The following is a 27189-nucleotide window of genomic DNA, read 5'->3' on the forward strand; positions in this document are numbered from 1 at the left end:
TTTATTTGTATTTTTTCTTGTCGTGTAAGACAATTCCCGTTTATAAGACAACAAACAGCCCGCATGGCATTTGACCAAACCTCGGCGCGGCACGATACCCTAAAAATTAGAGGGGCAGATCGAGTTAGGTTGGTCGCCTAGGTACTTGCCTTGCGTACAGGTATATGTACCTCTCAGATGGTTATCTCGGAAACATCGAAAGCCTTGCGTCGACATCCAATGACATAATCGGAGTTTTTCGTTTATGATTGGCTCCCGCCGTATTTGACGCTGCTAACGACGAGTTTCAGCCGCTACCGCGCTACATACATATGTGCTGGCGGCTTCCAGTTTGTACCCACAGCTAAGCCTACGGTAGTGAATACCTTAGGATTAGGTTCAGAGGTATCACTGCAGCACAGGTACGTATCCAATGCTTAGCTGTGGCCCCAGCTCCAAATACCCCCCCAACCCCACCTACCTTCTGTGCAAAGTAGCCGCTATCATCTCACAGACCCGTCACTTGCTGCTTCCTCTTTGAATTTGGTGATACCTTTTTTTCACAATTCCAGCCGCCGAGCAGCAATCCCTTTTCCCACCAACCAGCCTCACCTATTTCTGCCTAAGGACTGCTTTTCTACTCGCAGAACCGCAACACCACCAATCTTTTCATAACTTCATACCCACGAGCCGTAGCTGAATAAAATCAAAAATTTAACATTTCAACTGACGTTCGCCCGACGCACAATTAGAGCGAGTCTCTGTGGATTTCTAGGCGCGCAGCCTACTCATCATCTCCCCCCCGCCACCCCGTTCGAGATGGCGCCCAGCATCCCCGACCTGGATCTAATGATCCAGTCCTTCTACGAAGGTCGCGGTGAACAGGTGAGCTTATCGTGCTTGTGTTTTAACTCTCACAAATGCGTCTACGCGCCATATGAATAGCTAAAGCTGCTAACACTTGCCTCTTCCCCGCCTCCAGCAAAAAGCTGCTGAAACCGCGTTAAACCAAGTAAGTGATGCGCCATCCACCTTTCCCACAAACCTGCGCTGCTGCTAACATGTGTGGTGTGTAGTTTAAAGAAGATCCCGATGCATGGTTACTCGTCGATAAGATCCTCTCCGAGTCCCAACACCCGCAGACAAAGTGTACGCCAGATTATACCACCACATATAAGGCAGAGCAGAAGGCTGACAGGTTTTAGATCTTGGTCTCCAGATACTGGACAACGTTATTATGACAAGATGGAAGGTCTTGCCCCGAGACCAGTGTCTGGGTTCGTCCATCCCGCCCTCCAGGTACCATTATCATAAATCCTTACAGCTAACCTTGATTAGGTATTCGCAACTTCGTTGTGAACTTTATCATCCAGGCATCTAGCACAGAGGAGTCGCTTCGAGGCCAACGAACTCTCTTAAACAAACTCAACCTCGTTCTAGTCTCCATTCTGAAGCAAGAATGGCCTCACAACTGGCCTACGTTCATTAACGAAATCATCTCGGCCTGCCGATCCAACCTATCCATCTGCGAGAACAACATGATCATTCTCCGCCTTCTTTCTGAAGAAGTTTTCGACTACTCGGCCGAGCAGATGACCTCAGCCAAAACGAGAAACCTCAAGACTACTATGTGCAATGAGTTCTCGCAGATTTTCCAGCTGTGCCAGGAGATCCTTTCCTCGGCGAACCAAACAAGTCTAGTAAAAGCTACTCTAGAGACATTACTACGATTCTGCAACTGGATCCCGCTAGGATACATCTTCGAGACCCCGCTTATCGAAACGCTGCGTACACGATTCCTCGAAGTTCCAGAATTCCGCAATGTTACTCTTCAGGTGTTGACTGAGATTGGTGGCTTAGTGACGGGGAGTCCAGGACAACCAAATGCATATAGTGAGCAGTTGGTAAAGATGTTCGTTGACGTCCTCACGACTATCGCTGGCATCATTCCCTTAGAGCTGGACTTGAAGAGCACATACCCTCAAAGCAACTCTAAAGATCAGGAATTCCTCCAGATATTAGCACTTTTCCTCTGCAACTTCTTCGGTCAACATGTCGATGTAAGTTAATTCGTTGTTCATAACATTCCCATGGTCAACTTTGCTAATATTAGTCCAGCTCGTCGAGAACCTCCCGAACAGAGACTTCCTCACGCATGGTCACTTTTACCTAATCCGAATTTCTCAAATCGAGGACCGCGAGATCTTCAAGATTTGCCTAGACTACTGGCTCAAGTTGGTACAGGAGCTGTACGAGGAGATGCAAACTGCTCCTTTGCAGGACATGAACCCCCTTATGATGGGTGGTGGATCGGCCAGCGGAGCAGTAAACCCAGGCCTGCTGGCCAACTTCCCGCTACGAATGCACAAGTATAAGGAAGTCTTATCCAACCTTCGAGTAGTCATGATCGAAAAAATGGTGCGACCCGAAGAGGTACTTATTGTCGAGAACGACGAAGGTGAGATTGTGCGCGAGTTTGTCAAGGAGAGCGACACAGTACAACTCTACAAGACCATCCGCGAATGTCTTGTCTACTTAACACATCTTGACGTCGTTGATACCGAGACTATCATGACTGAAAAGCTCCAAAAGCAGGTAGACGGTACTGAGTGGTCATGGCATAACTGCAACGTTCTATGCTGGGCTATCGGCTCGATTTCACTCGCGATGAATGAGGAGACCGAAAAACGTTTCCTCGTTACCGTCATTAAGGATCTACTTGGACTCACGGAAATGAAGCGTGGGAAAGACAACAAAGCCGTCGTAGCCAGCAATATCATGTACATCGTTGGACAGTACCCTCGCTTCTTAAAGGCTCACTGGAAATTCCTTAAGACGGTTGTTAACAAGCTATTTGAGTTCATGCATGAATCTCACGAAGGTTAGTAAATCATCTCTGGGTGAGGATCAACAAGCAGCTAACCTCATTACAGGCGTTCAGGATATGGCGTGTGATACTTTCATCAAGATTGCAAGGCAGTGTCGACGACATTTTGTCGCCCTACAACCTAGTGAGAACGAGCCTTTCATTGAAGAGATTATCAGGAACCTCCAGCGCATAACGTGCGACCTCACGCCGCAGCAGGTGCATACCTTCTACGAGGCTTGTGGATACATGGTTGCCGCGCAGGGTAACAAACATCAGCAAGAACGATTACTTGCCGAACTCATGAACGCTCCCAATGCTGCTTGGGACGAAATTATCCGCGCAGCTACTCAGGATCCCCAGATATTACAAGACTCCGACACGATCAAGATTATCGGAAATATTATGAAGACGAACGTATCAGCTTGCTCCTCCATTGGCCCCTACTTCGGCCCACAGATTGGCAGAATATACCTGGATATGCTCCAGATGTACCGTGCTACCAGCCAATTGATCTCGGAGGCCGTCGCTCGTGATGGTAGGTTTATAAGTACAGCTTTTATTCATGTAAGCTAACATATTACAACAGGCGAACTTGCTCCACGCATGCCTAAAGTCCGAGGATTGAGGACTATCAAGAAGGAAATCCTGAAGTTGATCGAGAGTTACGTCGATAAGGCCGAAGACCTCCAAGCGATCCGCCAGCAAATGGTTCCCCAGCTCCTCGATTCGGTGTTGGTGGACTACAACCGCAATGTCCCGGGCGCCCGAGACGCGGAGGTCCTCAAGGCCATGTCCACTATTATCACAAGACTTACTGTAAGCAATCTAGAGTGGGGCCCGATTGTTAAATGTTGCTAATCGAGTATAGGGCCTCATGGAAGATCAAGTACCGATCATCATGCAGAACGTTTTCGAATGCACTCTTGAGATGATTAACAAAGACTTCTCGGATTTCCCAGAGCATCGAGTCGAATTTTTTAACTTGCTCAGAGCCATCAACCTACACTGTTTCCCTGCTCTCCTTAAGCTTGATAATCGCCAGTTCAAGTTCGTTATCGACGCTTGCATGTGGGCTAGCAAGCACGACAATCGTGATGTTGAAAGTGCTGGACTTAACATGTGCCTGGAGCTTGTCACGAACATCGCCGAGAAAACCGACGTGCAAACATCCAACGCTTTCTTCCAGCAGTTCTTCATCGGCATCTTACAAGATGTGTTCTTCGTTCTGACCGATCCCGACCACAAGGCCGGGTTCAAGACGCAATCCTTACTGTTGATGCGAATGTTCTACTTTGCTCTCCCCGCCGATGGATCCACGCCAAAGATCCAAGGACCTGTCTACACGGACCAAGCACCAGCCGGTACGAGCAATAAGGATTTCCTCGCCGAGTTCGTTGGTGGTCTTCTACGTAATGCTTTCCCCAACCTTCAAATGTAAGTGTCCTTATATAATGATGCTCCACCACTATAGAAACTAATAAACCGTATAGTGCGCAGATCGGTGCATTTATTGAATGCCTTTTCACTTTGAACACCACGTATGAGAAGTTCCGACTCCAAGTACGAGACTTCTTGATCTCCCTCAAGGAGTTCGCTGGAGATAATGCGGACCTATACGTGGTGGAGAAGGAGCAAGAAGCTCGCGACAAGCTCACTGCCGACCACGAGAGACGAGCGAAGGTTGGAGGCTTATTAAAGCCGTCGGAAATCGAGGTAGAGGATGACGAACTGTGACTGCGTCAAGAGTTCAGGAATGAATTCGCTCCCCGGCACAACTCGAGCACAAACGATCCATCCAAGCAGGCTTCGGTTGATCCTCTTGATGGATGGGACATTTATGGGCTTTGAAAGCTCCTCCGCGGTACTCGAACGGGACTGATGAGACCTTGACCTTTTACCTTTTTGTCGAATCTCTTCGAGTGCCTATTCTCTATTTTCCTGTACGTGATACCAAGATAGAACTGCATGGCTAGGCGATTTCAACCGTTTCTGGACGATTACATCGCTTATATGGCCCATAAAGCTACTCAGCTCAGTTGCATTTTTTTCTTGTCCCGAAGTCTGAACCCGGTAAAGACATAATAGGCGGATATAAGAGAACGAAGTCTTGTGCCATCATGACAAGCGCAGCAGAGGTGGACCAAAAAAAGGGGACAATAATGGGAAAGAGGAGAGAAATGATGAAATGCATATATCCGGTTTTATTGGAATGACCAAATTCTCGAGGGCGGAAGGAAGGGGAAGAGGTGCAGTTCGCTAGGAAAAGGACGGAAGGGAGGGTAGGCAGTCTTGTGCCGATACGAAGGCCAGAAAAAAAGAAAAAGAAAAGAAAAGTTAGGGAGATAAACCATCGTTCAGTTTTTTATATGCAGGACGTGAATCTCTTGTTTTTTTCTTGTTGCTCAGCTAGTCGATTCGATAATGGAGGGTCTGCTCTTTAGCTATGAACCCTCGCCAACGACCACACTAACGTAATTCTATAATCGCAGGATTTTTCATACTGTTGTTGGTGTTGGTGGTGTGATGTGCGATGCATGGGCTTGTTTGCTGTGATGTGGTTTCTTGTGTGTTGCCTATGATGTGTATTTACTTGCTTAGTGAATGCTCGATGATCTACGTAGGAGATATCGTCATCATTATGTTGGACTAAGTGGCAGGATAAGTTTGATGTAGACTGTTACGTGTTCTAATACACAATTAACGACGTCCTACGCTGAGCTCTAGGATGATGACCTTTTTTCAAGACTTAGCATGTAGTTGACCACCCTCTACCGGCGCAGGATGCCATTGATAGAGAGTATACAGAATTTCCCTTCTATCCACCTTCTTCCAGCCGCTCATTAGCCCGTGTAATGGTTAGGATTCCTGGGGTATGCCCCTGAGCATGGTGCTGGAAGATATAGAACCAAGTTGAATACAATGAGACAATCCTTCCTCACTTAGAAATATTCCCTTCGCGAGAACTACATCCTACAAATTCAATAAACGTGTCTATTTATTCACTGTCAATTACAACCCATCTCCTTTTGAAGATAGGCACTTAATACAAGGGCAAGCGGAAAGTCTCGGACACGAAAGACGGAGTATGGACAGTTCGAACTGCCGACGAATTTCCAAATAGGGTAGGTATTCGGCATGGTACCGGCGAAAGGAAAGGGATTCTTATCTATTTCGCCCGTCTTGATCCCGGCCGATTCCGGAAAGACAAAGGCGGGGCTCGGACTATGGCCCATATCTATCCATAGCATGACATAGGTAAGTCTAAGTTGATTCCTGATTACTTTTAATCATTTGATCCGACCGGTGGCTTTTCTGGAGCGTCGTTCCTAGATCTTATTTAAACTTGATCATCGTAAAATCGATCCATGTAGAGAAGTCTTGCCACTCACATGTTATTGGTGACAGATCGCTGCGTACGGATAGGTTGATTTTCTTACACGACGCCCTTCATGCGGGGGAATTCTTGGTCTCCTCCTACTACTCCACCTCGGACCGGGAGCTTATCATTAGCAAGTCGTTAGATATAACTGCTACCTTTTCTACCATATAAGATACACTAGACACTGCGCTGTATGATACGGGGTTAGTGTTACGCCTAGTGCTATACATATTCAACATTTCAAAACGAGAAATCAGCAAATACTTCGTACATACCAAGGAAACAATGGCTCCTTCAGCAATCGCGGAGACAATCCCGAGCATTCTAAGCCTCAAAGGCCAAGAGAAGCTGGCAGACGCCGTAGAGGTTAAGGAAAAGACTCCCCTAGAAGCCATCTCGCATGGCATTGTGATGGAGGGAATTCCTACATTCCCTACCTATACGGAGCATAGGCGACACATCCTTATACACATGTCCGCCATCTTCCGCTTCTTCGCTCGCTCCGGCTTCACCGAGGGGCAGTCCGGGTTAGTTGATAGTCCTTTAACTGCCTGTCGCTAGACTCATCCGTTCTCTTGTCCATGAAGACTCGTATTGCTAACGTCACCACGTCATCCAGGCATATTTCAGTCCGGGACCCGGAATTCCCCGGCGTCATGTGGATGAATCCACTCGGCCGTCATTTCGGCATGCTCACGGCGGGCGATATGATCTGCCTGGAGATCGCCACGGGTAAGATCGTGGGCGGGAACACATCCCAGCCAGCCAACGCCGCAGGTTATTTGATCCACTCCGCCGTACACAAGCGTCGACCCCATGACATACACGCCATGTAAGTTTAACTCCTTTTCTCATCGACCATCACGACACGTATCATCCATCCCTCTGCCTTTGAGCAATATCCTTTTCCGTACCCTAGGCGCATGGAAATGAAGATAGGAGAAAGGAATTGTGTTCGGTGGGCCAAAGATGCAAAATGTCAGACGCGAGGGATCGCGCGCATCCCGCAAAAACCCAGGACCCACGATATTCCTAATAAGAGAGCATATTCCAAAAAGGGGATGGGACAGTTTTTTTTTTTTACTAACCAACAACCATCTTGAAAAAAATAGATGCCACGCCCACTCTAACGCTGGTCGAGCATGGAGTGCATTTGCGCGTCCCCTTGAGATGCTAAACCAAGGTAAGGCAAAGATACGAACCAACCAATCCACCACCATACCTACCTACCTTACTCATTTTCTTCAATTACCTTATACCTACATGCCTACATTTTCGATACCCCCGAATACCCCACAACGCATCCCACTGTCTGTTCCATCGTCGTTGTTATTATTTCGGGCGAAGGGGTATCCGTTCTTACTTCGGAGCTGCTCCGGAAGGAATCGTTCCCCGGTCGATCTCCCTCCCTCCCCATACCCTCCCCTTTCCCACACACCGCGAACCGAATCGGGCGATCACACCGAAGACCCCGGGCTTTTAACTGCCACTTCAACTACCTATCTAGCATTAAACCTCGCATCACTGACGTACCACTTTATCTCAATATAGATGTATGCAACTTCCACAACGCACACGCAGTCTACGCGCGATACGGGGGCATAGTCTTCGCAGCCGAAGAAGGCGAGTCCATCGCCTCCGCCCTAGGTCCCCATAACAAAGGCGTGATCCTCATGAACCACGGTCTACTAACCGTAGGTTCCACCGTCGACGAAGCGGGTTTCATGTTCGGGCTCCTAGACCGAGCTTGCGCCATGCAACTCCAAGTCGAAGCCGCAGCCGCGAACGGTATCCCGAAGCAGATTATCAGCGACGAGGAAGCCGCGTATAACTTCAAGATGGCTAGTGAGAAACACGCGCTGTACCGCGAGGCACAGCCCGATGTCGAGTTTGAGATGGAGATGGCTGGTGGGGAGCATGTGCTTGCTAGGGGGTTTGAGAGTCTAAGGGTTGTAGCGGCGTAGATAGATCGATGGCTAGACTAGGTCGGGGGTCGTATGTAGCAAGCAAGCAAGCATGGTTCGTGGGCATGGTGGCGCCATAGTAATGCCGTGTTGTGCCGTTATGCCGAGCCAAAGTTACAAGTTACTGCAGAAAATAAAGAAACTATCGATCCTTCGATCTGAATCTTGATCTGGGGGTCCGGTCTCGATTTCGAAAAAGGGGAAATGGGGGAAAAGAAACAGAAACAGAAAAAAATCGAAATGAAAAAAAAAGTGGCATGATTATACGCGGGGGCGCTGTGGCGCTGTCTGTGATATATCATTTTTTGAAGTTTCTATCGTATGTCCGTCTACTCTATTCTACTACTACAGTACTATGGAGTGCATGTATTCCCATCTATACTAGGTAGTGAGTCGTACGCGCCAGTGATAGGCGCGCGAGACGAAGTGATAATTTACCGTCTAGAGGGTAGCAAATTGAAAAACAGGTTCGGCTAAGACCGTGATTTCATGTAACCCTCCTTTCTGGCCGTTTATGGGGTATTCGATATAATAAAGTGTGGGAACCGTGGGAGGAGAAACATTTGGGGGGAAAAGGTAACCTTCGGAATGTTACTGTAGAGACAGGATTTGTTGGTCAATCAGTCTGGAATTACATATATAGTGTAGTAGTGGAGGCAACGGGGTGATGAAGAAAGTGATGCAAAACAGATGAAATTTTTCCTTCATTGGCTTCTCTACCGAGGCGTTCGAGCCATAAAAGGCATAGCGTTGGGACGGGGAGATGACGGGAGTATCCCGCAACATGTCAGGGACGGGCCGTAATTTTTTGCGTAGGGGGCTCGAACAAGGGTTCCCCCTTCACCCTTCACGATGCAAGCATCGGATCGCCCGATGAGGATCGAAAAGGCAAGTCATGACTCGCTGTAAAATGGTGATCACACAGGCTTCGGCCGGTCAAGCAAGCTAACACTATCAAGACATACATACATTGCCTACCGTGCCGTGTCTGCGTGTATACGTTAACCTCCTTCCTCTCTCAGGCCGAGATGATAAAATAGTCCCGGTTGCAGATCAAGTCATTTTGGGGGCCATTGATCTAACGCCGAGGTTTCACAACGATAACGAACCGAGCCAGGCTCACCGAGAATAAAGAATGGGCACTGCCTCGGTACGACCTGTTTTTACAGATATTGCGTAAATACGACGTCGATAGATAGGCGGCTGCAGCGTCGGGCATGCAAGCTGTTTCGTTCGCGAACCCCCGAAATAAAATAAAAAATCTGCAATCTTGCCTCCTGCGTCTGCGTCTCTGCGTTGCGATCCCGGATTGCTCAACCAAAGATGAGGTCCCATGCAACCAAACCATTCGGGCGAGATCCGCGCCCAGATCAATACCACCAAATAACCTCAAACGTACCCGGTCAGAATCACCGGCACGTAATGTATGTAAATAGAGTCTCCTTCAACTTTAGGCGCTAACCTCAGACTGCGAAAATCTCTTCAGCGTGTAATCTCTCGTATTGAGGCGCGGTTTCTGTAGCATTTACTCTTTTTAGAAGTAAGCACACTATCTGATTGCGTGCAGGATTTTCTGATGAGATCAAGGGTGTGGGCGCTTGGCAGATCGACGACCTTTCCTATGTAGGCATTGCATCGGTATTGCGCATACTTAACATAACCTCATAGGTACAGTACCTAGAACTACTAGGGGTGTTCCCCCAACTCTCCGCCGGTCCCCGGCCGTCCGCAGCTTGACCGGTTGACTACATAGGGAGTTGGTGGCTGCTTTGATTTATGATGAAAATGTTGTGTGACATTGACTGATAGTCTAGTCCGTCTGGACGCCTTCGGACGATCCTGCAGCTGCAGCACATACCATACTTCGGCTCGACGCAGCGCAGGGCACATGGCGACCTTAGCGATATCTCCATGTCTCAACTAATAGCACATTAGCCCTGTGAGATAACTAGGCGATCAGCCGTTGGCCTAGTCGTATAACCACATATGCCGGGCATGCTAATAGGTGTGGCTGCAGTCATCTTGTCCTATTCCCTGTTTAGTGTAGTCTAGTAGGGCTGCCTGGGCAAGGGGTGCGGCTCCAGACAATAACCTTAATGAATACACATCTTGAGAATGCTATGGTTCAGTGATTTTCTGGCTGCTTGGTCTAGACGTCAATGTTCAGGGGCCAGAACTCGTCAACCCTTCAACGATGCATGGATGTCCATAACGACACTCGGGTGTCGGGTTTTTGAGAATCACGGGAAGCCTGGAATGCGAAAGAAAAAATTTGCGTACAGGCGTCCCGAGAGAGGTTTCAGCAATACATGGGCTAGTTTTGGTGTAATTAACGGCATTAAACCATGCTTTGATGCAAAATTTCTGCACAATTTAGAGCTACCGAAGAAGTTGGAACGAAAATAGATAGATGATGCCTACCTTATGGATCATTCCGATGTATATTCAAGCTCGGAATTCCTACAGCCAACTTCAATTTCGAGGCTGCTAGGAATATCCACAAGTACGAAACCAGGCAGCAGAGACCTTGCCTAATGACTCCCCGCTAACTAGTAGTATCCTTCTACCTGGAACGCGGTAGAAAATTTTCTTGTCTATAGATGAATGAGTCACTTGCTGTAGGACTGCAATTTCCGTTCCTCACCGTAGCTAGCTCAAGGAAGCCCAAGTAGCGAAAATTTTCGTTTGGAAATGCGTCAGTGACACTATGGGCATTCCAAGGAAGAAATTGGTTATGTTGAGAGCGCAGCCGTGGAATGACGGGGCGTAAGACAGGGCGAACGAGCTTCTGGAAATTTCCCTATCCGCGTGAGACCCAGCTTTAAGGCTCACTAACAAACAAGGGATGACTCATCCTTCTGGTGGATCCAGGCGGAGCTGAGAAGAGGGTCCTTCATATTCCTCTCACTCTCTCATGTTCTTTTTCTGAACGGCTGATGTGAGTAGAATATTCATGGTTTTTAATCCGTACCTTGGAATGTAGTGTATTATGCCAGCTTCCCTATCACCTCATCACCGGTACACTAGTACACAAGTATGATGGTGGCACAAGGGTAACCTTGACGGAGAATTTATCACGATTTGAGACTGTTTGCGTGGAACGACTGGGAAGCCATCCGATTGAGTCTTTTCTTTCTCCTCTTACCTAGGAGGCTAAAAGGGCTATGTAATACTCTCACACGGCAACGGCTGCAACCTGAAGTTGGGCCCTGGTGCCTGGTTCACCATTGAATAATGCCTCAATCGGTCGACTCGGATGTCTGTATGGGGAACACAAGTAAGACACTTGTTCACGCTATCGGGACCTTCCGCCGTGAGGAAAATCTCAGGAACGCACGCAATAAGATCGTGGAGTGCTGAACTACGCCCTCTGACGTTGTCCCGACGCAGTAGATGAAACAAAAATCCCCGCTATAAGGATCCGTAGAAAGAAGACAGGCGAATAGGATAGGCAGGCGAAAGACATAACCGGCTTATTTCAGAAGTCAGTCGAAGGAGGACCCGCATTCCTTTGGTGTCAGCCAGTTGGAGAATGGCTTAAACGTGGCATAACATGAACCCTTAGAAACGTGCCTTGATCGAGATAGTGCCAAGTTCTATGGTGGATAATTGGATAGGGGAACCTTGAGTGATTCAGCCCGTCAGCGAGCGAGAGCCGTGGGATGGAGCCCGGTCTCGGTGGGTTCTGGAGGTCCGGACAGGTCCATGGGCTGACACGTCGTCGAAGTGGATTGGTCCGGCGGGAGCATTGACGGCTTTCTGCCCTCCTAAGACTCGGCAGTCTAGGACGAGAAACAGTAGCGGGTTCTCCTATTGCTATTGTGGGAACGCCCCGCAAGCCTAGTACAGACCCCCATTGGGTATGCACATTTGAAGTCGGACGGGCCACGGGAGGAAAGCCGGGACGGGGAAAGGAAGTAGGTAGGGAAGTGGAAGGAAGGCTAGAGAAACAAGATCTCACGAGCCCATCCATCATCCACCATCCACCATCCACGTCCTGTTATCCACATTCACAATTCTCAAACAGGTAACCGGATGTGTACCAAGATTGAGCCTGGAATTTTTAGGGGTCCCAAGCGAGCAGAACTTGGAATGACCGGAGGGATGCATTATGCAACGTTGGGGCCGTTGTCCTTGTCCCTCAATGCCGTGCCATTAAATTGATTTGAGTGATCGATTGATCGAATTTTTATTCTCTCATAAGCAGTGGCCATTGTCTTGGATAGCACGGCAGAAGAGAATTGAGTGGATTGGATGGATTGATGGAATGTTTCCAGGTATTGTAACACCATCGGCGCTAACGGCACTTAAGAGAATGACGTTTCAGGGACATGGTTGGTAGTTGTAATTGTAGCTGTATTAGGTTATTAGGTTCAAATGTTATTAGTCGTGCTAGTGTATAGTTGTACGGAATTAGACTAATCTATAGAGGGAGAAGAAATATTCCGAGAAGGTTATGTTATGGATACATGTACATAGCCCTTGCTCTTTGTCTCTTGCTTTATTATTAGCGAAAGCCTCATAATACCTTACGTGGAACGTACTTACCTATTGTAAACACATACATGAACGTACATACATAACATCAATAGTACTGATTCATAGTGGATTAGGTATAAATATACATATAGCCTATTGGCATAATGCAAAATGAAATAAAATAAAATACCTTGTAAGTCAGCATGAAGACGGTGAAACTTGATGTTTGGAAACAACTTGCTCTTCTTCGACTAGGATTGGACATCACAATTGTCCGGGTACCTTGTGGAATGATAGGCGGAATGTAGTGCCGTAACCAATGAAAGGGACGAGAAGGTACCACTTCTATCGAATTGGGTAGGTGAGTACACGTAGGCAGATAATGGAGCACTCAATCTATTAATTTGGGGATAGATGTACCCAAGTATCCTAGCAAGTTACAACAATAGGAGTAAAAAAGACTCACGATGATGACTTACTGTACGTACAGTACGTGATTGTATTATCGTTCCTTGGTACGATAACAATATCCCGCCTTGTTTTTCATCCCACGTAAGAATTTTTTTTTTCTTCTTCGACTCGTACTATATCTGCCTGGTTCATATATTGATGAGATGTCTTGTGGGGGTCACCCTTCTCATCTCGGCACATAGTCCGTAGACAAAGTTGGTAACGAGGTGTGTTAACGAAGGAATCAGGAAAACTTGGGAAATATACTCGTCCCTCTTCTCGACTTCCCAATTAATTATTTGATCAACACGCACTGCATAGTGTTTATGGTTGTTCCCGTAAGCCGAGGGTGAAACAAACAGCAGGTAGTAAGTAAGGAAGCAGCTTAAAGATGCATAAACTACATGTGTCAACCAATTGCCAGACTGTATTAAATGTCGTGTTGGCGGGTGAAGATTAATATTCGTACGAAAAGACTCTAGCTTCTGCTGCACAGCTCCTAAGCTCCTAACACCGACGTCATATCAATAATAATACTGTACCTAATTCCTAATTCATAGACAGATAGTATCCATAGTAGACAGGTATCCATCAATTATGTATAATTCACCCTCATGAGCCGCTCTGTATAATTCTCTGGGCGTAATCCCCCGCCTTAGCCGCAAGAGAACTTCGGATTGCATCCTGCACGGCTTATACATATTAATAACATTACTGTTCCGTAAATTTGCTGTTAATATAGGAATTGATTACCTGGGGTCGATTGTACAATCTTACCGGACTAAGCATGGATTTGATCAATGCTGTGTGTGTTATGGAAAAGGACTTTTTCCTTCTTGCTAGGTAATAGGTTGGTTACTTGGCTGCTTGGTTGGTTGGTTGACTTACTCCGTGGGTTGCTACCTATGATCGAGGCTGAGATTGAAGAAAAAATTTTCAAATTCCCCCCAGACCTGAAACATGCCATCATACTTTCGTACCGCATTGAAAAAAATAAAATAGAAAGAAGCGAGGTCGAATAGGGACACGCCCGTAAGTTAGTCGCCCGGCATAGGAAAGACAACTTTGCAAGACAGTCCGATTCTGCATAGGATACAGTACAGTATACAGTCCGAGGTAGGCTGGCTTGTCTTGTCATCAGTAGATTACTCGGTCTGGAACGTCTGTGGCATTTTCAATCTTTCGATTTTTTGTCATCGTGCGACCGGAAAATGAACAAAACATCCCAACAAAAAAATTTGCACGGTTTTCAGCCTGCTTTGGAGATATTGTAACTGTTCGCCTCGCCTCATCTTCGCTTACATCGATGGGAACATAAGGGACCAAGCACAATATTACCTAACAATGGATATGACCATTGAACGATCAAATTACCATAAACAAACCCGGAAAGGTGTTGTCTAGCCAAGTACTAGGTATTGTGCGCATATGTATGCCGGGTGCTGCGGTGTCTCTCTTCCTTAGTTGTTTTTACGAGACACGGAAAAAGTCTTCCAAGATTTCTGTAATCCACTTATCTTGGAAGTTGCTGCGTCTCGGCTGAGTTTTAGTAATATGTAAAAACAGGTTTATGACGTTTTAACGAATAAGCCTGTGTCTAAATTTATACATTTTATGTAATTAGGTAGCATGCCCAGGCTTATTCAGCTGCACGGCTCCTTACCTAGGAACTTTTATGTAGGGATTTAGGAACCAAACCCCTTGCATAACTAAGAAATCCGTTCCTGAGATTGACTTTTAACTCGTCCAAAGCTTGAGCATAAACACAGATAAGGTTTTCTCCGCCATAGGTATCATTTTGAAGTTAGCATGAAGTATAATAACCAGGTAAGGGAAAGCTACGTGTAAGTAACTGGTTAAGTATATTATGTATGCAATTGGCCTCTATAAAGCACATCGTAGATACATTTATGTATGCACCTGTAGCTCTAGAATTTTATATGAGCAGGATTAAGTTGACGCCAACCGGCAGATGCTCATTGGATCGATTGTCCGCCCGGCGTCTCGCGCGGGAAAAAAAGAGTTTCGTTGACGCAACTCGGGAAATGGTACAATTGGTCCCAACGCTGAGCCACCGAGTTACATTGACCAGAACGAGAGCCTCTTGCTGCTTTTCTTCAGTGTTTTCCCCCGTGCCTCGATCATACATATGGTAGTAGTTCAGTGTACGTGTAATTGACCATATACAAACTTTCAACTACGTCCAACGGCTTCACTTTGTATAAATGTGCTCAACAGTCGATGCTCGATGCTCGATGTTCGATGCTCGATCCGATCTGATCTCGGTCCAAGACCCCTAGCCTAACGTTCGAAATCCTCTCGTGCGACCTGAAGAAGCCTGCTGCGAATAGGCTCCTTTCGTTAGTATTGATACGGCATGGCCCTGGATATCTGTGCATGTAGCGAATGTAACTATCTCTTGAATCCGCTTTCGGCCTCTCCATCAAGTACTCATACAGTAGATCCTCCTTCTGTGGCTGATAGGGGGTTTCTAATAATCTCGTATGAAATCCTCGTACCATTTTTCTCTGGGCAATACACCCTTAAGAGGAGACACGGCATAATCATATAGTAGGAGATAGGCAAGTGGTTGTATGTAGTTACGTACTTGCATTTGCATATCTCTACTACACAGCTATGTAAAACTACATACTTAGGTAAAGAATCGACTCTCAATACGAACACCCCCTAATAAGTTGAGCGTTTCCATACGTCCTAGGGGGGCCAATGTTGATCATAGCGTTGTCCTATGAGGAGAGGCCATCCCTAATACAGAGGAATGAAGTCGAATCAAATCCCCACGTAAGATGATTTTTTAGTATTACACGTTTTACCTATGACCAACATACTATGTAGGCTAGTCTACTCTAGCTAAATTTTATAATTAATGTATAATTTTTTTTTATCTCCTGACGCGCCGTTGATGTACTAAAGAGGTAGTTTAATGCAATTCATAACGAAAAGAGTATTAAGCGCTTCCGCTACCCCGTCACTAAGGGACTAAGTGCTGAGCTTGGCGATCAGCTGTTGCATCTTTTCAGCGCCGATGCGATTTGAGCCTGACGATCAACGTCTGAGCATATCTGGGGAAAAAATGGTGAAATTTTCTAAAACTCTGGCACATCTCAAATAGGATCCACCGAACACCTCAACCTCAATCTTCGTAACATTTGTGCATCCACATCCTGAATAACTAAAATAATGATCCACTTAGAGCAAGAAAAAAAAACATAATCAATTGACTATTGCAACCTGCTATTTTGGACTGACCTCTCCACAGAATAGGAGGGAAACTCCCGTCTGGGGATACGATCCAAGATTCCCTCATCAGGAAGGTCAATAGATGAAAGTCTCCGAATACCAGGGACTCTAAGTTAAAATCATCTCAAGCTGATCACCGATAATATGCAATTCAAATGAAAGAGGATCGCTTTTCGTATGAGGGGCTTGAACTGTTTTTTCAATTCTTCTTGTGAATGAAGCCTCCCTATGGGATCATGCATCAATGGTGCAATGCCGCAAGGGAGAGGCAACCTAAGCTAGTCCTAGATGCCTAACATGTATCAAGTCCCATCAATCCACGCTGTACGCGGATGAGCCCGTGTTTCTGGGTTAATTCCCATCTCACGGCTCCTTTACCAACTGTTCTAACGCCTTCGTCCATAAGGAGGGATGACTCCCAAAACATACGTCTGAGCCAGTACAATTCTCTAACTGACGTGCTCTGTAAAGTCCCTGTGCCCAATAAACCCCGATCCTGGCAGCGATGTGCCCCATGCAAATAGAAAATCAAGTGATATCTCAATATTGTATCGTAGTACAACAGTGTCCGTGCCTATACCGGTAGCCCCCAATCGTACGCCCGCGGCTAGAAGGAAGTCGACAATAGAATCCCGAAATGACCCAAACTTTTTTATGATGCTGTGCTCCGAAAGATGCTCTTGTACAACAAAGTAACATAGTGACAAATGAGGTAGTAGTAGAAGTGTGTGGTGGTAGTGGTGGTAATTCATGCGTAGTCGTTCTGATCAAAGAGAAAATAAAATAGAAAAGAAGGAATGAGTCGTGTAATAGTTGCGTTGAATCGATTGATACGTATTTAATTGGTATAACAAGTGGAGTGCTGATCGTTCATGAAAAGTAGAAACGACGTCCGTTCGCTTGGCCTATCGCTTAGTAGGATCGTCGTCGTTGTTGTTGGAGGCGGGCGTGCTCGAACGAGCTGGCGTAGTCCCTCAATTGCTTCTTAGCCTTATCAGAAAGTTGCGTGCCTTCGCTGCCTGCGGAAGAGGTGCTTCGGAGGGAGCAGAGGCTGCTGTGGGAGCTCGACGGTGTGAGTACCCGGGTCGAGTTGGAAGAGGACGAGGACGATTCTGAACGTTGGGACAGGTACGATTGCGGTAGAGGTGTTGAGCCATATGGTTGAGCATTGCTGAAGTCGTAGGCGGGAGGCAGGTAGAACTTGGATTGTTGCCTCGAGGTAGGCCAGTATGAGCATGGAGCAGCAACGCCTGGGGTACCGGCTGGTGTGCTCGTTGTGGACGAGGTCTTCTCGAAATCAGATAGCCTGCATGATTCAGAGCAGTAGGTAGCGCCGTCTGTTTGTCTGTCGCAGGCAAGGCAGAATTCGGGTTCCCAAGATAGATCGGCAGACATGGTAACTGTGGGTGTATGTGTTGTATGTGGTATACGATTGTATGTGACGACCAGTTGGTCTAGTTCGATCGAGGACGATTCGTTGTTGTAAGAGTGAAAAGGCGAAAGGCGATAGCAAGAGAAGCCTGCTCAAGTTTGTCTTAAATTTTACACAAGACTATTGAACATATCCAAGGCGGAGAGGTCGAGGTGAAGCTAGCTGGGTGGGTTGTTCACGACGAAGTGGTGACAAGAGAAGTGAGGTGCCGTCTCGGAGGTATATATTGTTACAAGTCAGTCGAAGATTGTATCATGTTCTGCTGTAGTGTTGCAATGGAGCACGCAATAGCAGAGCAAGAATAGTCAAAAAGGTTGAATGAGAGTTGTTGTCGAAGATTACAGTAGCTAGCAAGAGGCTCGATGGAAATAGTTTGGAGGAGACGATGTTCATTTGTATGAATCCAGCTTACACAGCCAGAGCCAGGATGAAGGTACTTTGGTACAAAAGTTGGGAATGGTGCATCGAAATGGTCAGTCACATCAGCGAGCGTTTCGATCAGCAAAGACAAAAGGGATCCACAATTAGACAGACAAGAAGAACAAGGGCATTAGCTCGGTGGAGCCATTTTGCAACTCTACACTACTACAGTCCACCCACCCCTACCACCCCTACCTTCAGTCTAGCGGGCCCCTGTCCTTGCAGAAATTCGCATACGGGCTAGGCCGTGTTAGAGTTAGCGCTAAACCTGCTGCTGATCACGACTGGAGGGTTCGACAGCCAGGTACCAAGGTACCGTGCAAGGGCCTCCTCTGACGATTTCCCCTACTACGCACTATAGTAGAAAATTTTCTGCTGCTGCTTGGGTGTGTAGGGAGAGATTTCAGGGGGGCGAGCATTAGAATTATGGGCGACAGAGAGCACTGATAGAGAGAGGGTGTGGTGGGGAGGGGCGTGTGATCTTTTTTTCTACTTCTCCATTTTATTTTTTTTTATACAATACACCCCCTTTCCTTTTCAAGGGACCCCTCTCTCAGTCTCCCTCCCCACCAGCCTACCTATTCCGCCCATTACTCTGTACCTAGGTACCTATGTACTCTCTCACATTGCTCATTACACCCTCAATTTGTGACCCTGATGGCTCCGTAACTGATCATTCATTATTAGCAGATGTCTGGCGAGTTCCGAATTATGGATGAATATGTAGGGCACTCTATAGAAGGCAAATGAACATATCCTTGATATCCCTAGATATCCATGAAATATACATTTTTATTACATTTTACATACTGGGTACCTAGGTATTCAATGGGCCAGATAGGCAAATGCTCGAAATGCCTTGCCTATCAAACCAGTTCAACCTAATCCTTCCTTTTTGCCTTCTGCCTTGCTGCCTTACAAGAAGAAAAAAAAAATTCTCATCGTGGGCTAATATCTCTATCTATAGGTAGATAAAATAGATTAACCAAAGTGCGTTAAGCGATTTGTTAGGAAATATATTTACGATGGGCTCGAATAGGAGCATTTTCGACAACTATGGCTACGCGTACTCTCTATCTAAGGTGCCACCCACGCATGCTATTCTTTTTGCTGGCATGATTTGCAGCAAGTATGCAACATAACCTGTAGTCGAAACTCGTCTTCTCATTCGCTGCTCGGGCATATATTGAAGTTATGTTTAGTCTAGTTCAATGCCCATGCACTGGTTGGTATTATTCTTATTCTCTGGTTGGCGAACAATTACTTCATCTTATTTTGGCATATTGCGGCCTATCACTACCCGTTTTCTGCGACTTGCATAGGAACCTCGCTCTTGGACTATTATACAGCAAAACACTACCAAGGTAGGATATAATATACCCAATACTTACATACATACGTAGGTGGTAGTAGTAATAGATAATCCAAACCAGACAAGCCGCGAGACGGAGACGGAGTCAGAGATGGAGTGGAACCCGTGGGGGCGTTTCTCAACACCTTTACCCACGGTTGCCACATCGCGAATGTACGATCGTCAATTAATTAGCGACTGCGTAATGGCCGACCGGAATTACTCAATGGTAACAACAGAAGAAGAAAAAATTGCGCTTCCTTCGTAGGTGGCAGCCTCCATCGGCGGGTTTCTGGTTGGGCGACCCAGACAGGCAGATAGATTTGCACAGATAGGCTGACAACTTTAACAGGCTCAGACGCTGAGACGCCTAAATCGCAAGGACGAGGTATACGTAAGGGTATGTAGGCCCTCTACATAAGATGTGGATGTACAGTATATGCGAGGATGGTTGCACGATGACTATCATTTCATCAAGCCTACGCGTTGCGCAACTAGGCAAAAGAGAACCTAAGGGACGATGGGATGATAGGAAGATGGAAAGATGGAATGGAATAGGAAAAAAAAAGTGGATTGCATCGAATTTTACAAGTATCTTCAAGATGCAGGGCGACGACGTTGCAATCCAAGCGTAAAAAGAGAAAGAAGCAGAATCTACATAGGTACCGAAGTACAAGAGAAAGAGAGGGAGAAGAAAAAAAAGGTTGCTATTTCCCAGTCAATTCGTGTTTTGCGGGGAAACAGCCAACCTTCGCACGATAATCAAACCATAATGATATTCAGTGTTGCACAAAGTACTTTGGTAGTGCGACGGGAAAAGCCACAGGAAAATCTAAAATGTTGAATCCACAACTTTAAGTGGCCACACAGGATATACCTCCCTCCTACTATACATAGCATACTATACATCTGCGAGCTATAGTACATATATATGTATATTGTCGACGTATGAGATAACATCAAAGCATGGTATGAGATGGGCCGCATTATTGTGAGATGGTGGTCGAAGCCTACCATACCATACCTACATAAACCATACAACCATACATACGCACTTATACAATTACATACATTACGACCGACCACCTGAACCCGCCCACATTGTCTCTGCAGGTCTTGCATATGTTCTGCGGACGACTCCTTCATCCTACCCATCTCATTGGTTCGTATATACTTCCAGACAGGATGGCAATTTATGAAAACCGCCTAAGGTGCCATCGAAATTACCACCTCTCGAGCCATATTCCAATCATCTTCCTCTACTCCCCACGAAGCCACTGCTATACTTGTTGACCTGTGTGGCTACCCCCCCTTTTGGTCCTTACCATTTCCTGCCAGCATTATTGTGGTGGTTCATGGGAAATGCCGCTCATGGATGATACCTACAGCAGAGACACACGAGTGTGTATCCTATCTTCGCCCGGTACCTTTATCGACACCCGCGATTCCCTAAGACTCGTTAAAGAAAAAAAAAAGTAAGTGAAAATCAGATAACAAGCATGGGAAAAAAAGGAACGAAGAAAAGAAAGCCATTATTCGTAAACAGAATCGCGGCTTCTGACATCATCGTACTCATTCCCAAGACCTTTACTACTACTACAGCAACACTAGTTCTACTAAGAGCGGGAAAACCCCCAGGATAAGGTCATTTCATTTCATGGATGTCGCCAACCACATCCACTACGGCCGGTACCTTACATCGGCCGACCAATCTACCAGTCATTTTCCGACCCATCCGATGAATCACGGGGAAAGACTGTAATGGGGGGACCCCTTCGTTATCATCACCATCACGGGTTGCCCAAACAAGACTCGAATGCTCAGTTAGCCTTCGCCCACCTGCTAGTAGTCCAATTAGGACAGCAGCTGACACCTCCATACTTCCCATATTTCTATACTCCCCCCCATGCTCTACACTATTAGTAGGATGCTGGTAGCAACGAGCTGCACCATGCTCATGTCGTCAGCCCTTCGTACTGTACCATTTTCCTTTAGCCCTCGAGGTCTACTCTATTTGCAATATCGCTGCTGAAATACTACCTACGGACACCTCGGGGTTACGGTAGATCTTTCAGGTGGCAGCATAGTCTCTTGAAGGAATGATCTAGCGTTTGCCGAGTCTCATCCTTGGGCGTGGACTAGACCGAATTGGAGGAACCAGCAAGAAAAGAACAAAAGCGAAGACGAAGACGACGACTATGTACTGACGAACTAAACTTTTTTTTATCTTACGCTATCTATTCACAGCTTAGAGCCTCGCCTCGCAAGATGCCTATCACGCAGATCCAAAACGCCAGCCTTCTCGGTCTTTCCTCTTCGCCATGTCAATCCGAGACCAAGTGGTCCGAATGAGGACAAGAGGGTTGGAGTTGAGTTTGACTGGCTTGACTGGCAGTAACCGCAGTGGTCTAGGATGGTCGATCTACATCTAGTACGCAAAAAGTTGTTCTTGTGGCAGCCAAGAAACATGACGCTAGGCCCAAACCGATTCGACCTGCGTCGAAAGGCGGGGGAATCTCCTGCAGGTTCTCGTAGTAACATCAAGCAATTTGGTCCAAATGGTTCCAATAGACAGCCACCCTTCAGTCGTTAGCTGTCGGTTTGGAAGCTGCAGAAATGGGTGTGTGGACGAGCCACACCATCCCCTCCAGGGCTCTTCTTTTTTTCCTTGCCGACTCTGGGATCGCCACTTGATAGCGTACCAGACCTGCCCTGCTTTAATGCCATTTGCCTTTGGACGAGACTAGAGTCTGCATACTTCGGCGCACCCAGTAGAAGGGGGCCATTGATGTTATCGACGGAATTCAACAGGCCAATCTTGGGCCTTTTCATTTACTCAGGACCCTGAAATCTGCAGGTCTGCCATGTTAGTCTCCCCTTATAAAGCACGCTAGATCTCCACTCGGCCGACAAATACCAAGCTTTTCTAGGGACCGCATAATCATTAGGATATAGGACCAGGCTGGCGAGCACTATGAAAATACAACCTCGTCTGGCGCTATTGGGACCTTGTCGATCTAGCGTAGCGGGCGACAATACTAGTGTAGGAAAAGCGCTGGGCATATCGTCTCATCTAAACAATCCTCAACGACTATTTCGTGCTACCCCGTACATATTCCGCACTTAAAACACTATTCGACGTCTAAGGGGTGTGCCGATATCACGACCGACAACCGTAGCTTGCGGCATCTTGATTTTCAACGAACCTGGGGAGCGCTAGAACTAAGGGACCACAATAAGGTCATCGTGGGTAAGAAAGTCGGAATCCTCAAGAAACGTGGTCCCTAGCGCGGCCATTCATAGGGACAACATTCTACTGGTAGGATTTCTATGGCAATTGGCAATTCCTAACAATAAACCCGCATGAGACGACGTTTCCGCTAAATGTCGCGAGATATCGTCATGGGCAGGTAATTTGTTCCAATCTACTCAATCTACATGTGCGCGACCCTGCGCAGCAGGGCACTCTAATGATACTATATAAATGTTTATTGTCACCTTATGAGCAGATAGCTGCATCGCCGACGCAACAACAGCAACACGGGTTACTCGAACAAGTACACACACATCCCTCCGGCTGTCTCGTCACTTTCCCGTGCCGTCGCCGTGTTCACCCTAGCTTTCGGCGGGTAAAATCGTAAAGATCAAGCAGGACTCGAAAGGAGGGTCCGCGTGGGATGTGTTTGTCTTGCATCCGGGTGCCTATCTCTCTGATATGAAAAGGCATGCGTCCAGAGCATGCGGAATATCTGAAACTACTGAAGAGTAGGTGGGTACATAATAGATAGGATAGATGGATAGAATGGAGACACGAGTGTGGGTGGAGCGTCTGCTCGCGATATGGTCACATTAAGAGTATCCATCTAGATCTGTATTTATCTCGGCAGGCAGTGCACGCTAGACGGACAAGAGCAAAGTCCCCATTCATAACCGCTCTACGAACGACGGTCGTCATTCAGTCTATTTGCGCTATTCCTTTCAGGTATGCCAAGCTCGGACTCAGAGGGGAATTTTGCTTGGATGTGTACTTTTTTAAGCGATTACGACCTTTTTGGTCCCTGATTAATGATCGTCAGGCATTCTCTGAACGTATTTGGCCCTAGGTCTACCAAGGTGAGGCAAGTGTGTAAGTAGTAAATAAGCCCTAATTGTGCCAATGTCAATCAAGACTGTAGGCTATCGTTATCAAACGCCCAGCTCATTGCGCAATATGAAAAACCATACGATGTATGCAGTTGGGCGCAGCTTTAGTTTATTAGCTACTCAATCTGCTGGGACCTAGCTCCCTTTTTCTCCTACCTCACTGCAGGATGCTCGGCGGTTGGCTAGGGTCACATTCAATGCACATGTGCAGAAGCAGGCCCCGTTCTATCTGGTAGGTAACCCGTGGAGCTAGGTCATTTGCAAATAGAAAGGGTGGGCTTGCGGGCTTGCTTGTCTTGGATGCTGACACAGCAGTGTAGCACGCGGCTGACTGCGACGCTGTTACTGTTGTTGTAGGGACAGGGAAGCAGGGAGACAAGAGACTAAAGACACGAAAGGAGTGTGGCTTGCGAAGCTGTGGGTATCGTCCAATCTATTCCGAATATTCACCGTGATCCCCCAATCTCTCCATTTCATTGCATCTTTGCATCTTTTTTACATCTGCATGCCCAGGGCCCAGGGGGGTTAGGTGGGGAAGAAAAGAAGGGGTTCGGAAGATACCTATTACCTATCACATCTCTCGTACATGACTTATGTATGCGAACTCCCTCGCGACCAGAGAAATGCCAACGACGCCCCGAAAGGTACCTAAGTTGGTAACTGACATGGCGTCGAGACAGATCGAGCCGAAACGGGTCCGGAAGTGAGGTGAGCCAGGAACATGAAGCAAACCCTCTCTCGGCCCATAGCTCAATGTAGAAAATGTCAACATTATGAGCCGGCATCTTCCTAGTTTTCTTAGTCCTATCTATCTATTTTTCCTGACCCCCACGCGCAAGTTTCGTCATATTCCATAGGCCTTTGGATACCTTGGACTCGACGTTGTTGTGATTTTTTACTAATGCGCCCAATAAACCCGACCCAATCCGGTTGTTCAGCTGTGTCAGTCTCCTCTTATACAATTTCATACCGAGACTACCCTCCACCCTTGTGAAGAAGAATGCGGAGCCTTATCGCCCATTGATTGGCTTACCTTCCCCCAACTTATAATATGTCACATTTCCATTTTCGTAAGCGAGATGCCATGTTCGGTGAACTCGGCAGAAAAGAACGTGTGCATGAACAAGTGGATTTCCTATAGGGTACCCAATAAACAGCGAGAATAGCATCATAGCCAAGAAGCTATGGTCATTCGGATCCTGAGTGCTGGGAAATTGTGCGATGGTGAGGCCCTTAACCTCTTTTGGAGGTGTGCAAAGAGAAGGACGCCCGTCTGCCTCCGAGATTCCTAGCTGCGAACGTCGTGTAATGAAACGATCCTAGACCAACGGGTTATTATCTTTTCCTTTGCTTAGTGAGACCCTTCGCGCGAAGTCCCAGCATAACGGTCCTTCGGCACGTCTCGATATCCGAGCCTAAGGGAGGCATAAGTCGAAGGGACGGGACGCGATGAGCCAGCGAGTGCACGGCTTTAGCGGACCTTGATGGGTCTGTTACACGGCAAAGAAAAAGACGTTATCCCCATAGGGATAATGACCCAAGGTGTACAATATAGGATATCCTTACCTATCTCCATATTGGATATTAAGCGATCCTCGTCGCGCTAGCCTTAGATCAGGGACAGCGTACAGTCCAAGCGTTGTTAGGGCCTAACATTAGGGACTTTCGACAATCTTGTTGATCGTCATCAGTGCCACGGGGTTCATATTTTAGCCTCTCAATTGTCTTTCTTAAGATTGGAGCTGATAGTATCGCTTTCTCGAAAACAGACTAGAGGCAAATCAAACCGAGCCAACCCATCCTTGCGATAGGTTACGACGAGCATACTGTGTGTTATTGTGTTATATTATCAGCATTCCCCAAACACCAACCAGCGTCGGATTATAGGTCACAGGGCTGGGATCTGTCAATCTAAGTCGTTAATATCCGATAGCTTCACCGCAAGAAAGGAAAAAGCTGCGGCTCTTATTGAGCTGAGGGTGTGGTCGTCCCATCATCATCCTCACGTAAGAAGCTCTCGATTGGGAACGGAGGGACGAAAAACGTGGTCGCCGAGTCTATAGTTCGTATCAGCTTTCGGGAATCTGGCTTCCCAACCTGCTGGATCTTACTATTATTTTCTAGTGGTCATCAGCGATAGTTTTCAGCGCACATCCACCAATCTTTACCAACCCCTAGGGTCCTAGAGCCCGAAACCGATACCGATCATGGCCTAGTAATAGCCTGCCAGGGCTGAGTCTGAACTTGAGATTGGAGTTGTTGTTAGTGCTTGTTAGCGCATGGCAGATCGATTGGTTATGGGCGGAATTCGTCCGCATCTAATCAATACCAAGCCAAGCCAGGCTAGAATGAACTTTTTTCACCTTGGATCTTGGAAACACTATCAGGGTAATCCTAGTGAGGGCAATAGCGCCGGTCAGGGTCGTCCCGAACGTGGTCAAACGGATCCCTTGCTGTAGCAAGATGCATCTTGAAAAATCAGATAAGCAAACCCAATTCATGGCGACGTCGAGACCGTGAATGCCATCTTGGGCGATAATTATCTTGCTTGGAAGCTAGGTTTGGCTTGGGCTAGAATTTATAATTGCTTACTATCCTGATGATCTAGCCTAGCCCTTGGGCGACAAGGGAAAACAGTTCGTTCCATAAGCCAAGAAGTCAGATATCGTAGTCCTATTAGGGATTGGTCTTGGCCATTTTTGGCTGCTTAACCCGATGAATATACCACAAAAATTTTGGGTGGACTATCATCTCACCCGCCATTTTCGAGTCTGGGTCTTGCAAATGCAGGAACCGACAAGTCAGAGAACACCTGGAGTTCATGTGTTTAGTACAAGCTTATCCCGTTCAGCCATGCAACCGAAGCCGGCCCCGACTTTTTGAATCTAGCATTCTACTTTTTGGGTAGGTGAGATTTTGGATAAGAGTTCGTAGGGCTATGCAAAACCCGCTTTCGGTGCCTTGCAGGTAAAATTGCTCATATCACTTAAGACAAGACTGATAGCGGAGGATTTCGATGACGTTTCTTGGGCGAGGTGTGATTACGCAGCTTACCGGCAGGCAATGTAGGTCACATGAGCATCAACCTGCGCCGCGCGGCACGGCCATAGTGCAATGAAGAAGAATGTTTCGACGATTCCATACTAATGTCTTCGAATGCCAGTCAATGTCGCTTTGGACCCCCTTTTACCCATGTTGTCGACGCCCCCTGAAGCATCGTATATTGCACCATAAGCCACGCGAGAATGCATTCCCAGCAGTGCCGGACGTCTCGGCTTTGATGACATGCTATGCATGGTTTTCGTGGTAATTATCCCTTGCGTTTTGATAGGGAGCTCCGAGCATCCGAATTGCGAAAATATGTAATCACCGAGGCTATCTAGCTAGGTGGCTGAGCTACCTCTCTGTCGTGATCGTAGTCGGCGCGATATGATGTTAAGATGATGTTAATATGATGTAAAA

At 46.9% G+C, this 27189-nt stretch overlaps 4 protein-coding genes across 4 annotated transcripts; 2 read left to right on the top strand and 2 right to left on the bottom strand.

The window, feature by feature from the left end:
* Positions 1-702: 702 nt before the first annotated feature.
* Positions 703-5218, top strand: F4822DRAFT_257778 (CRM1 C terminal-domain-containing protein). Its single transcript, XM_051454526.1, has 10 exons — positions 703-864; positions 962-991; positions 1056-1128; positions 1185-1256; positions 1318-2039; positions 2098-2860; positions 2913-3383; positions 3435-3664; positions 3717-4282; positions 4339-5218. Exons 1-10 carry the CDS (start codon positions 799-801, stop codon positions 4580-4582), a joined length of 3237 nt encoding a protein of 1078 aa, XP_051314564.1. The 5' UTR covers positions 703-798; the 3' UTR covers positions 4583-5218.
* A 1086-nt stretch (positions 5219-6304) lies between these two features.
* F4822DRAFT_257796 (arad-like aldolase/epimerase) lies at positions 6305-8352 on the top strand. Its single transcript, XM_051454527.1, has 4 exons — positions 6305-6754; positions 6847-7059; positions 7340-7410; positions 7779-8352. The coding sequence occupies exons 1-4, from the start codon at positions 6513-6515 to the stop codon at positions 8189-8191; spliced, it is 939 nt and encodes a 312-aa protein (XP_051314565.1). The 5' UTR covers positions 6305-6512; the 3' UTR covers positions 8192-8352.
* An 8861-nt stretch (positions 8353-17213) lies between these two features.
* On the bottom strand, positions 17214-17909 carry F4822DRAFT_258064 (uncharacterized protein). Its single transcript, XM_051454530.1, has one exon. It carries the CDS (start codon positions 17774-17776, stop codon positions 17294-17296), a length of 483 nt encoding a protein of 160 aa, XP_051314566.1. The 5' UTR covers positions 17777-17909; the 3' UTR covers positions 17214-17293.
* A 1909-nt stretch (positions 17910-19818) lies between these two features.
* On the bottom strand, positions 19819-21091 carry F4822DRAFT_403933 (uncharacterized protein). Its single transcript, XM_051458154.1, has 2 exons — positions 19937-21091; positions 19819-19879 (listed from the first exon to the last, which is right to left on the bottom strand). Exon 1 carries the CDS (start codon positions 20737-20739, stop codon positions 20347-20349), a length of 393 nt encoding a protein of 130 aa, XP_051314567.1. The 5' UTR covers positions 20740-21091; the 3' UTR covers positions 19819-19879; positions 19937-20346.
* Between the last annotated feature and the right edge of the window lie 6098 nt (positions 21092-27189).

Source organism: Hypoxylon trugodes (genome assembly GCF_022578975.1).
Source record: "Hypoxylon trugodes strain CBS 135444 unplaced genomic scaffold F4822scaffold_5, whole genome shotgun sequence".
In the NCBI taxonomy this organism is placed as follows: Eukaryota; Fungi; Ascomycota; class Sordariomycetes; order Xylariales; family Hypoxylaceae; genus Hypoxylon; species Hypoxylon trugodes.